This window comes from Coregonus clupeaformis, unplaced genomic scaffold (assembly GCF_020615455.1).
Source record: "Coregonus clupeaformis isolate EN_2021a unplaced genomic scaffold, ASM2061545v1 scaf3233, whole genome shotgun sequence".
Taxonomy (NCBI): domain Eukaryota; kingdom Metazoa; phylum Chordata; class Actinopteri; order Salmoniformes; family Salmonidae; genus Coregonus; species Coregonus clupeaformis.
The window spans coordinates 39,151-51,571 of NW_025536687.1; the positions used below are offsets into that span (position 1 = coordinate 39,151).

A 12,421-nucleotide genomic window follows, 5' to 3' on the forward strand; every position below is an offset into this window, starting at 1 on the left:
CTCCATGTGGCCCCCTGAGCTAAAAATGAGTTTGACACCCCCTGATCTAAATAAAGTGTGACCAACAACTATGAAGAAAAAAGTGGGATAACGTGACAAATATACCAATTATATAGACATTGTGTAAGAATTATGTGGTCTTTGTGTGCTACTACGGAGTTGGGAAAAAAATAGTCGTAATGCTTTTGATGTGATGATTTTTGATTAAATTAATCAGTTAATTAAGGATAAATGTACGTAATAATTTCCTGTTTGTTGCTTGTTTGTGAAAGATCTGATGTAGATGTGGTAGACTTTGTCGGGAGAAGATCAATAAAGGAAAAACTGTGGTATGGTTGAACTTGAGTGCAATTATGTTTATTTATTTATTCATGTGGGTTTTACTATTCAAACCCAGCGTTGAAATATGTCTGGTGTTAACCTTTGTGGCTGATATGATTCTCTACAGTCTGATCTTCTTCTTGCTACCACAGCATCCACAAAAGAACCTGGCGAAGGCAGCAGACAAGCGGGAGCCAAAGGAGGGCTTCTTGTGTTTCTCTGCAGCAGCTGAAACTACAGATCAACAAGAGATCAGTACTCTGACAGGCCTGTAATAGCTGTCATCTGTATTTAAATGGTACACAGCTTTACACAATTCCCCACAACGGATTTAACTGATTTCCACACAAAATTAAAAGGTAACCTGTAACATGAGCATTTGTTATTTTAGGAAAACTTACCAGGCAGGGGTGCCACTGAATTGTTGAATTTATTTCCTTTACGAGGCTTGGAAGATTTCTTCTGGCTTTTGTTCTGAAACTTCGCTGTCTTTGATAGAGTTTTAGGCACCTGTTAACCGCAGAGGCACAACATGACATTGACTTGACATGAATGTTTTGCTATAATGTATTTCTCTAATCAACTCATTGAAATGAAGATACGTCATTTCAATGTATTTTCATGTGTAATAGTCTGTGAGATAAAGTGATAATAGTGTTGCTACCTCAATGGGTGTCCCCTCAGCAGTCTGGCAGCAAGGGATGCAGCGCCACCCTTTGTGACCTGCTGCCCCTGTGCTGCTCTGAGTCACAGCCATGTTCTGACGGTCAGCTGTTAATGCAGCATTGTTAGAAGAGCTGAGGTTTACCATCGTCTCCAGTGAGGCCAGTGAGGAGGCACCTGATGAGGCTTCTGCCTTGAAGGAAGCCTGGCTGGGATTGGACTGCCGGAAGGATGAGGTTCTGTGCTCTGTCTTGGCTGAGTCCACTGATTCAGCTCTGCACTCGTCCAGTTCCCCTGTCATCCAAGGGGAGTAGGGTTTCTTCTCACAGCCAGTGACATCAGATTCAAGAGAATACTTATACGAAGTCTCTGACATCATGTCCGGCATCATGCAATCTGGAGATGCACAACAGTTAAATCACAAAGAAAATTGGGTCTTTATGTCATGTTGATACCATCAATGATCTATTAATTCACTTATCTTAAAGAAATGTGACAGCGCTATGGTTGTGCACCATATAAATACCATGTTGTAAATGTCTGATTTTTTTTCCAATACAGCAAATCTGACTTACTAATCATCTTAGCTTTGTATGGACACTTTATGGACAGACCTATGTTGATTAAACCAAATATGCTTGTACAGATATCTTACCGTTGTTTGAAATACGTTCAACCTCATCATCATCCCAAGCCTCTTGGAGACGTTCTTCAACTCTGGCAGCAGTCTGTTCAACCTCATCATCATCACAACCCTCTTGGAGAAGTTCTCCAACTCTGAAAATGAACATGTCAGATAGAAGACCATTGATGGTTTTTCTAGAGCTGGGCTTGACCACGCCCACTTCACCTGACTCTTGTGTGATTGTGGAGTCATCATCACTCTCCAGGCGTGCACTCCTGGCACGAGAGAGGGTGGGAGAGGACACCCAGTTCCTCTCTTCCATGCAGCTGTAATCCTCCATGAAGGATTCCACAGGAGGGCTGTGTGGAACACTCAGGAAAGTCTCCAGAAGGTTCTTGACCGCCCCTCCACAAAGCTGTAGAGGAGCTCAGTACAGAACTTTGTGAACAGGTCAAAGCCTCCACTCAGGTTGGTGACTGTCATGTCTGAGAAACACTTTCTTACTGACATCGTCTTCGCCATTTTGGACTCCAGGATCAGTCGCACCACGTGCAAGATCAGTTGCTCAGAGAAGCGGCGGAGGTTAGGGCTGCGAAGGAACCCTGCTAGGTCCTTGGAGTCCAGGAAGGCACGCATGGGGCACTGATACTGAGAGCCTCCCCTGGATGAGGTGGACCTTCTGTCCTTCATGGGATTCACCAGATCCACGATGGAGGAGAAGATAGAGGTGGCGGTTATGCTGGCCTCATAAGCGATGTCCTCATCACCTTGGAGGGAGATGTGGTTCTTATCCACAGCTATGTCTGAGGAATATCCTGGAGGCTCCATGGTTCTGTCTGGGATCAGCTCTGAGGTCTCCATGGTTACAGCTGGGATCAGCTCTGGGGTCTCCATGGTTCCATGTGGGATCTGCTCTGAGGTCTTCAGGGTGGAGTTGTCTCCCTGCACCACAGAAACCTGAGCATCCAGCATCAGCAGACTCTTCAGGGTCACCTTCACAGAGTTGACCAGGCTTTGGCTGATAGTCTTTTCCAACTCTGACCTGGCGACCTCTTTGGACTGAACAGCACCGATGGTGTCCTTTAGGCCGTGCAGAACAACAGACAAAATGTTGCTGGCTGCCAGGCTGGTAGTGGAAGTGAAGCGGCGAGAGCCTGGTGACACAGCTTCACACAGCTCTGTGGATCCAGAGGCTAAGTCCTCACCGCCCTCTGTGATGATCTCCTCCACAGCCATGATAATCCTCTGCTTCACCTCAGGAGTGAGGAGCTCGTCTGGACTCTGACTACCAGAGAGGGAGGCAGCACTCTGCCCTGAAGTCTGTCTGCAGTGTGAGGAACATGACTGTCTTCCCTGGAGGGAGGTGATGCTGTGCTGCTCAGAGAGAGAGGGAGACCTGCCTGTCTCTTCCCCAGCGGTCAGGCAGCACTGGGACTTCTGACACAGCGGTGATGGAGGAGACAGTGTTCTGTCATCAGTGAAGCCTAGAGACTTGTCCTCCAATACAGAGAACCTGGTGTTGCTGTACGCGCTGGTCACCGTGTCTGAGCAAATACGGCTGATGTGCTCGTCTGAGAGGAAAAACCCTGGGTTGATTCTCTGCCCAATGTCAACTGTCTCCAAGGGACTCTGACTGTCAGAGCTTTCTCTATCTGCAGCTACAGCAGGATTCAACACCATGGGGATGTTCTTGAGAATGCCTGAGAGAAGAGCCCCCATCTCAGGGTCGCTAGTGTCTACTGATGTCATAGTCCAGACCCCTTGTAGAACCACAGCCACCACCCTGCTGGCCATGTGTTCTAACTCAGCATCCGTCCTCACCTCTCCACCTAACAGGGATCCAAGGGGCCGCCCCCCCAGAAGGTGACCAGTAGCATCACCCTGGCCTGTGAGGAAGCTGGACATTTTGGGGATGATTCTCAGTCTCATTGGGGAGGCACCAGAGTGTGGAGGTGTTGATGTTGATATTGATGGGGCCTGTAGCAGCGAGCCCTCTGATGGGGACCTTCTCTGTGGATCCTGCTTAGTGCTAGAGGAGGATCTGCTTCTCAGAGCTTTGCACAGGGAGATGGCAGGGAGGAGAACTTCAGTGGTGACAGTCAACACCCAGTCGATGATGCCATCTGAGGCGTGACTCAGGTCCTCCAAACTAATCTGAATTTTGAAGAAAGGAAAAAATCTAAACATTTCAGTAGAGGTTCCTTTTTAACAAATGTATTGTTGAATCAATTCATAATTTGACAACGCTTTAGTCGGCAATGAGACACAGGGTAACCATTTTCAATGTGACTGAAAGGAGAGTTACTGAAATCTCTGATCTTATACTAATAACTAATCCCTTAAAGGGGCAATCAGCCGTAGAAACTATAACAAAACGGAATGCCCCTGTTTCAGTAAAAAGCTGAGGGATGGGTTTGGAGAAATGTAACCACTCTCAAATTCATAAATAGAGGATGCCAAGGACTGACCATCCATGATATCAAGACTATAGTTTTAACCATGTTTTGAGGCTGTTTGTTTACATTTACTTTGTTTACAAACATTAGAGTAAAACAAGTTTATATCTTGGGTTCTGATGGGGTACGACAGTCGAAATAAGCTCATGAGGCATTTATAACTTATCTTCTTCAAGATCAATGGGTACATATCATTAATTTATACGTCCACAAATAGATGTAGCACCAGCTGATTGCCTCTATAAACTCTACATAATGGTTAGACTCACCACACCATGTAGACATTCATTCACGATCCTCCGTTCTCTAAGATTGTCAACAGGGAAATGATGTAGTTATAACATACAGTAGGGTGACATGATTTCCTGTACTTTGTTCATTTGTAACACATTTCACATTAGGCTTCTTATTGTATTAAATTGAATTAAAATACTATTTTTTTAATCAGGGGACTTCTTTTGTGGAGTGGTTATATACAAGAGAAAACGACACATAAAAATCAACAACTGTTAAGACATACAGTACCAGTCAAAAGTTTGGACACATGTACTCATTCAAGGGTTTTTCTTTATTATTACTATTTTCTACATTGTAGAATAATAGTGAAGACATCAAAACTATGGAATAACACATATGGAATCATGTAGTAACCAAAAGTGTTAAACAAATCAAAATATGTTTGAGATTTGAGATTCTTCATAGTAGCCACCCATTGCTTTGATGACAGCTTTGCACACTTGGCATTCTCTAAACTAGCTTCATGAGGTAGTCACCTGGAATTTATTTCAATTAACAGGTGTGCCTTGTTAAAAGTTAATTAATACGTTTGAGCCAATCAGTTGTGTTGTGACAAGGTAGCCACCCTTTGCCTTGATGACAACTTTGCACACTCTTGGCATTCTCTCAACCAGCTTCACCTGGAATGCTTTTCCAACAGTCTTGAAGGAGTTCCCACATATGCGTAGCATATGACAGTGTCACAAGCAAAGCACCCTCACACCATAACACCTTCTCCTCCATACTTTACGGTGGGAACTACACATGCGGAGATCATCAGTTCACCCACACGCGTCTCACAAAGACACGGCGGTTGGAACCAAATATCTCACATTTTGACTCCAGACCAAAGGACAAATTTCCACCGGTATAATGTCAATTTTTCGTGTTTCTTGGTCCAAGCAGATCTCTTTTTCTTATTGGTGTCCTTTAGTAGTGGTTTCTTTGCAGCAATTCGACCGTGAAGGCCTGATTCACACAGTCCCTTCTGAACAGTTGATGTTGAGATCTGTGTCTGTGACTTGAACTCTGTGAAGCATTTATTTGAGCTGCAATTTCTGAGGCTAGTAACTCTAATGAACTTATCCTCTGCACCTCTGGGTCTTCCACATTTTGATTTGTTTAACACTTTTTGGGTTACTACATGATTCCAAATGTGTTATTTCATAGTTTTGATGTCTTCACTATTATTCTACAATGTAAAAAATAGTAAAAATAAAGAACAACCCTTGAATGAGTAGGTGTGTCCATACTTTTGACTGGTAGTGGACATACACTGTAACTGAACTTACTCAGCAGACAGTTTCTGTAGTGCACTGAAGCCCTGTTGGGAGCGCTGTTTGCTGGGTTTCTGAGGACGCTGCTCTCCACTGACTCTGGATCCTGAGGTCACTGCAGCCTGACTTGTCTCCCTACAGCCAGAGGAACAGGAGGAAGCCTGGAGATGGACAGTATCATCACTCACATTGCATCCCAAATGGCACCCTATTCACTGCTTTTGTCCAGGCAAGGGTTCAAAAGTAGTCAGGCCCTAGTCAAAAGCAGTGCTCTATATAGTGAATAGGGTGCCATTTTAGAAAACAAATCGTGATTTATGAAAAAACTATTTGCAGGGTATATAAGTTACATTTCTCAGTCCAGTCAAGTAACCCAACACTTACTTTAATGGGCAAAGGGTCAGAAAAACTGCCAGTTTTATTTGAGTAAAGTGATGAGAGAGATCATGTGCTGTCAATTACCTGATAAATAGCCAGATTACAAAAGCATACATCTGCTGTTACAACAATCAAACATTGTGGGCTACTTACAGTTCTATTCTGGTCCTCCAGCCCTAACACGTTAGGGTTTGAATCCATCATACACGCACCTGGAAGCTAAAAACATCATCAACGTCATTCATCATAATCTCATAATTCATAATTATTATTACTCATGAGTTCTCTTGAATTTCTTACTTCAGTTGTTGATCCAAGCACTTAAAAATATACTTAAAATATACGAATCCACAACAACCTACAGATCTGCCAATGTGAGTAAAGTGACTGATAAACCTATTTTAGAATACAGTTCATGTCACTAGAACTATAATTATATTTCTATGGCAATTGCCTTTGTGACGTCACTGTTTAAAACCCAAGTGTTGGTCCCGTGCGTTCGCATTGATGTTGTGAGTAGCTTGCTGTCCATAACACGGACAATGAAATTGTGCCAGTGTGAACCCATTAGGGAAATCAATCACCTACCTTCAAGTCACAAAATGTTCCGTTTCTCAGTTTAGTTTCTCATGATTCACTACTCAAATATTCCCTTATCTCCACTAGATGGAGGCAAAGCTTTGAAGTAAATTTGCCTGTGGCGCGCAGACTAGATTTATATCACATGTTCTGTCTGATATCTGAATAATTACACACGTCCGCGTACAAAAACAACAACTGAAAACCTATACGGTAACACTTCCTTTTAAGGGGTCCTTGTTGCAGTGTAATTCCATTTGTAACTACACTGTAACAAGTATTGTGGTTAACTGTATCAACTCATAGTTGCAGTGTAATAACAACATGTAGCTGGTAGTAATTATGGTCTGTAATGACAGAAGTGTAACAACGAATGCTTGATACCATGCTTGTTACAAATGGGCAGGTTTCCACTAAATTCACCAATTTATTGTTTTGTTTCTTCTCAGCTGCATCAGACTCATTAACAAAGGTTGGGATCCCTTGTGGATACACTGGGTGTCTGAGAGATTATAGCCTACACTCTAAAACTTAGGGGTTCAACAAGGGTTCTTCTAAGATCTTCAAAGTTCTTTGAAGAACCTTAGGGTTCTTGGCACTGAAAATTGCACCCAAAAGGTTCTTCCAAGAACTCCATAGGAGGTGGGGTTCATCGAGGAACCTCCTTAGTTGGTGAGGGTTCTTGCAGGAACCTCTGCCCAACTGAAAAATGTGGATTTGAATTTGAAAGGACAGCAGGTGCAGGCACTTAACTGAAAAATGTAAAGATCTCCTCAATTTAAGGTAAGGTTTATCTAAATTGATATTGTTTTCTGATGACACTATCAATTTTTTCATATTTGTGCAAATCTTTCTTAAACAGAAAATGGGCAGAATTCAATGGATATCAATCAACAAAGAGGTAAGAATATGTACTGTAGGCTATAAGAATATGTTGAAGGCTAGGTGTATTGGGTGCAGAAGACTGAACTGCTCACTTTTGTGTCTGCAGGTATACAGACGAGGAGGCATACAAAGGTGTAACGATCCCGGCAGTCTGAGTCGGGTCCTGTCTGTGTACTAGTCTTTCTGCTCGTGATCTCCAGTTTCCCGAGGGTTCTGGAACGCTCCCTGCCTGGTTGCCGGGCAACGTTGCTAGGCGGGAGCTCTCTTGATTTCCGCACCTGCATCCCATCAGCAATCTGCACACCTGGTCCTGATCATCACCCTTCTTAGGCTCTGGCCTAACATCCATTCCCTGCCGGATCGTTAGCCATGAACAGTATGTTTATCAGCGGATCTAGTCTTAGAGCTTAGAGCATTAGTTTTGTTGTTTTGCACCTTGTCTGCTTGTTGTATGCTTACCTCCGTTTTGTTCTCCCTGCAGTCACTCGTCCGAACCTTCACCCAACCTCTGCCTGATGGTCGGCGGCTGCCGAGCCATCATTGGACCAACTACTGCACCCTCAACAACTCATCCACGCCGCCCGCTCTGTTCCCTGGATTATTCAGCTGCACTCGTGGATCAGTTAAATAAACACTCACCTTTGACACCACTTACCTTGTCCTGGTCTGCTTCTGGGTTCTGGCTTAGTAAACCGTGACAGAACGATCCGGCCAGTAATGAACCCAGCGGACCTGGACTCTGTTCGCCATGCCATTACCCATCAGGAGAAGATGTTGGGCCATCATAGCACGGTACTACAGGAGATCGCGTTGTCAGTTCGGAACCTTTCTACCGGTCTGACGGAGGTCCAGAACCAGCGCAAGTTTCCGGTGGAGGATCCACTACCGGTTTCACCCATCTCGCCTGCCGCGTCTGGAGCTGTGCCCTTCCGTGAGCCCAAGGTTCCGACGCCGGATAAATATGAGGGGGAGCTGGGAAGATGCGTTCCTTCCTTATGCAGTGTGGATTAGTGTTCGATCTACAGCCCTACTCTTATGCCACAGACAAAGCTAGGATAGCCTTTGTGATTGAGTTGCTGCGTGGTCGAGCGCTGGAGTGGGCTTCAGCCGTTTGGGAACGACAGGATCCCTGCATGGCTTCATACCAGGGGTTCACGGCCGAGATGAGGAAGCTCTTCGACCATTCCGTCCGAGGGAGGGACGCAGCTAGGCGCCTGTTTTCGCCGCCAAGGAACTCGCAGCGTGGCCGACTTCGTGATCGAGTTCAAGACGTTGGCTGTGGAGAGTGGGTGGAATGAGGAGTCTCTGCAAGCGGCCTTTTACCAGGGTCTGTCGGAGCAGCTCAAGGATGAGTTGATCTCCTATCCGGAGCCTAGTGACCTGGACAGCTTGGTAGCCTTGTCTATTCGGGTGGATAATCGAGTCCGAGAGCGAAGGAGGGAGAAGCAATGGGTCCCGGTCCAACCGATCAGCTTCTCAGGTGCCAGTCGGGTCGGGATTGGACCAGAATACGCGATCATCGTCCACCACAGGATTAGTGGAGAGGTCCTGTCTCCCGATTCTGAACCCATGCAAGTGGGGCGGCACGGGTTAACCAAGGAGGAGCGCCAACCCAGACGTAGGGACTAACTGTTGCCTCTACTGTGGTGGTTCGGGACATTACCTCGCCACTGGTTCCCCGGCGGTCGTCAAACTGCGCGGCTCGCTAAAGTTGGGAGGACTTTTAGCGAGCCAGTTTCGACCTCTCAATACCTCTGTCAGACCCCGCTTTCCGGCTACCCTTATGAACAGGAATCAGAGCTTAGCGATTAACGCTTTTTATCGATTCAGGTGCCGATGGAAGCTTTCTTGATGCCGAAGTTGGTGGAACAGCTGGGGCTTTCCAAGGAGCAATTGCCGGAAGCCATTGAAGCTACCACTCTGGACGGCAGTAGTCTGGCACGTATCACGATGAGGACTGAACCGGTTAAGATGCTGTTGTCGGGGAATCATTCTGAGATGATTTCATTCTTCATTCTGCCGTCTTCCCATGTTCCTCTGGTCCTTGGATACCCCTGGCTGAAGGAACACAATCCCACGTTCGATTGGGTGACGGGCAAGGTAACGAGTTGGAGCCTTGATTGTCATGCTAACTGTCTCAAGACTGCCTGTCCCCATTCGGTTCCCAGTCAGGTGATTGAGGCTAAACCCCCAGATTTGTCCCTGGTTCCCGAGACATATCACGATTTGGGGAAGTGTTCAGTAAGCAGAAGGCTCTGTCACTCCCTCCCACCGACCATATGATTGTGCCATCAACCTGTTCCCTGGAGCTGTCTACCCTAAGGGAAGGTTATACAGTATCTCCCGACCTGAACGTGAGGCTTTGGAGACCTACATCAAGGAGTCCCTAGCTGCTGGTCTCGTTCGTCCCTCGTCATCACCCCTGGGGGCAGGGATTCTTCTTTGTGGGTAAGAAGGATGGCTCTCTTCGACCGTGTGTATTGATTATCGGGGGTTGAATGACATCACGGTCAAGAACAAGTATCCCCTGCCCTTGATGAGTTCTGCCTTCGACTCCTTACAGGGTGCTACGGTGTTCACCAAGCTAGACCTACGCAATGCGTATCACATGGTCCGGATCAGAGAGGGGGGACGAGTGGTTGACGGGTTTCAATACACCGATGGGCCACTTCGAGTATCAGGTGATGCCGTTTGGACTGACCAATGCTCCAGCGGTATTCCAGAGTATGGTGAACGACGTCCCTGAGAGATATGATCGGTCTCTTTGTGTTTGTTTACCTGGATGACATTCTGATCTTCTCGAAGGAACCTTCCAACCACGTCCAGCATGTCCGGCAGGTTCTGCAGCGATTGTTGGAGAATCGCCTGTTCGTGAAGGCCGAGAAGTGCGAGTTTCACGCCCACACGACATCCTTTCTCGGGTACATCATCTCCAGGGGAGAGATTAGGATGGACCAGGAGAAGGTTAGAGCGGTTCTGGAATGGGCCCAGCCCGGGACGAGATTGCAGCTCCAGAGATGTTTGGGGTTTGCGAATTTCTACCGCAGATTCATCCGGGATTACAGCCGTGTGGCCGCTCCGTTAACTGCCTTGACTTCCAGTATCAGGACCTTCAAGTGGAATCCGGAGGCGGATCGAGCGTTTCTGGATTTGAAGAGGCGATTCACCAACGCACCGATTCTCTCTCAACCGGACACGGCCCGTCAGTTCGTCGTTGAAGTGGACGCGTCTGATGTGGGAGTTGGCGCCATCCTGTCGCAGCGATGCTCCACGGACAGTAAACTCCATCCCTGCGCCTACTACTCTCGCCGCCTTTCGCCTGCGGAGAGGAATTACGATGTGGGTAACCGGGAGCTTCTCGCGGTGAAACTTGCCTTGGAGGAGTGGCGCCACTGGTTGGAGGCGGAGCAACCGCTTATTGTCTGGACTGACCACAAGAATCTTGCTTACGTGCAATCGGGCTAGACGTCTCAACTCCCGTCAGGCCAGGTGGGCGTTGTTTTTCGGACGATTCAAGTTTTCCCTGACGTTCCGACCTGGATCTAAGAACGGCAAGGCGGACGCCTTGTCCCGGATGTTCTCCAAGACGGAAGAGAGTGGGTCCAAGACCGAGACAATTCTCCCCCGGAACTGCGTCGTGGGAGCAGTTATGTGGAAGATTGAGGAGGAGGTGATGGCGGCCCTTCGGACGCAGCCCGGTCCCGGTAACGGTCCACCCGGTCGGTTGTTTGTGCCTGAGTCGGTTCGTCCTGCTGTCCTCAAATGGTCCCACGCCAGCAAGATGGCTTGTCACCCTGGCGTGGCTCGGACGATGGCGTTTCTTCGCAGACGCTTTTGGTGGCCTGCCATGGCCGAGGATACTCGGGGTTTTGTTGCTGCCTGTCCAGTGTGTGCGCAGAATAAGAGTACCAATCGGCCCAGCTCTGGACTACTTCACCCCCTTCCTATTCCCCGCGACCATGGTCGCATCTGGCCCTGGACTTTGTCACTGGGTTGCCCGCTTCTGAGGGGAACACGGTCGTTCTGACTATCGTGGACAGATTCAGCAAGTTCGCCCACTTTGTGCCTATTGCCAAGCTTCCCTCTGCCTCGGAGACGTCCGAGATCCTGGTTAGGGGAGGTTTTCAGGGTCCACGGTTTGCCCAGTGATATCGTTTCCGACCGTGGCCCTCAGTTTACCTCTGCTGTCTGGAAGTCCTTCTGTTTGGCCATTGGAGCTACAGTCAGTCTCACATCTGGTTTTCACCCCCAATCTAATGGTCAGGCGGAGAGAGCCAACCAGAAGATGGAATCCACGCTACGCTGCCTGGTCTCTTCCAACCCCACCTCCTGGGCCGCTCAGTTGCCTTGGGTTGAGTATGCCCACAATACTCTCCCTACATCTGCCACTGGGATGTCTCCCTTCCAGTGCCTGTATGGCTACCAACCTCCCTTGTTCCCTTCTCAGGAGAAGGAGCTCTCAGTGCCTTCTGTTCAGGCCCATATTCGTTGCCACCGGACCTGGCATCGGGCCAGAAAGGCACTCCTTAGAGTTTCGGACCGGTATCAGCTCCAGGCGAATCGTCGCCGGATCCCCGCTCCCACCTATACCATCGGAGATAGGGTCTGGTTGGCCACACGGGATCTTCCTTCTACGGACTGAGTCTAGGAAGTTGTTACCGATGTTCATTGGTCCGTTTGTGGTGGAGAAGGTGATCAATCCGGTGGCAGTTCGACTCAAACTACCGAGGACGCTCAGAGTCCATCCCACCTTTCATGTCTCCTGCCTCAAGCCTGTTTTCCTCAGTCCTCTGTTGCCTCCTCCGCCTCCTCCTCCTCCTCCTCGGATGATCGGAGGTGGTCCTGCCTACACGGTGCGACGCATCATGGATTCCAGACGGCGGGGCCGGGGTTTCAGTATCTCGTGGACTGGGAGGGGTATGGTCCTGAAGAGAGGAGTTGGATTCCGCGGCGACAGATCC

General features: G+C 47.8%; 2 protein-coding genes across 2 annotated transcripts; both read right to left on the reverse strand.

Annotated features, from left to right (window-relative positions):
- Window positions 1-339: 339 nt before the first annotated feature.
- On the reverse strand, window positions 340-2,006 carry LOC123489738. Its single transcript, XM_045220153.1, has 4 exons — window positions 1,640-2,006; window positions 986-1,380; window positions 723-831; window positions 340-555 (listed from the first exon to the last, which is right to left on the reverse strand). The coding sequence occupies exons 1-4, from the start codon at window positions 1,947-1,949 to the stop codon at window positions 443-445; spliced, it is 927 nt and encodes a 308-aa protein (XP_045076088.1). The 5' UTR covers window positions 1,950-2,006; the 3' UTR covers window positions 340-442.
- On the reverse strand, window positions 1,982-6,366 carry LOC123489737. The gene is made up of 5 exons (XM_045220152.1): window positions 6,297-6,366; window positions 6,150-6,215; window positions 5,634-5,779; window positions 4,335-4,371; window positions 1,982-3,763 (listed from the first exon to the last, which is right to left on the reverse strand). Exons 2-5 carry the CDS (start codon window positions 6,198-6,200, stop codon window positions 1,982-1,984), a joined length of 2,016 nt encoding a protein of 671 aa, XP_045076087.1. The 5' UTR covers window positions 6,201-6,215; window positions 6,297-6,366.
- Window positions 6,367-12,421: the final 6,055 nt, after the last annotated feature.

Bases quoted from the DNA above. Each gene is read 5' to 3' on its own strand.
- LOC123489738 (XM_045220153.1), bottom strand. From the start codon at position 1,949: ATGGAGGATTACAGCTGCATGGAAGAGAGGAACTGGGTGTCCTCTCCC. The intron at 1,381-1,639 runs GTAAGATATCTG...GTGCATCTCCAG, and splicing joins TGAACGTATTTCAAACAACG to ATTGCATGATGCCGGACATG. The intron at 556-722 runs GTAAGTTTTCCT...GTTGATCTGTAG, and splicing joins TTCAGTGGCACCCCTGCCTG to TTTCAGCTGCTGCAGAGAAA.
- LOC123489737 (XM_045220152.1), bottom strand. From the start codon at position 6,200: ATGATGGATTCAAACCCTAACGTGTTAGGGCTGGAGGACCAGAATAGA. The intron at 5,780-6,149 runs GTAAGTAGCCCA...GTCCATCTCCAG, and splicing joins TGGAGGACCAGAATAGAACT to GCTTCCTCCTGTTCCTCTGG. The intron at 4,372-5,633 runs GTAAGTTCAGTT...TGACAATCTTAG, and splicing joins CTACAGAAACTGTCTGCTGA to AGAACGGAGGATCGTGAATG.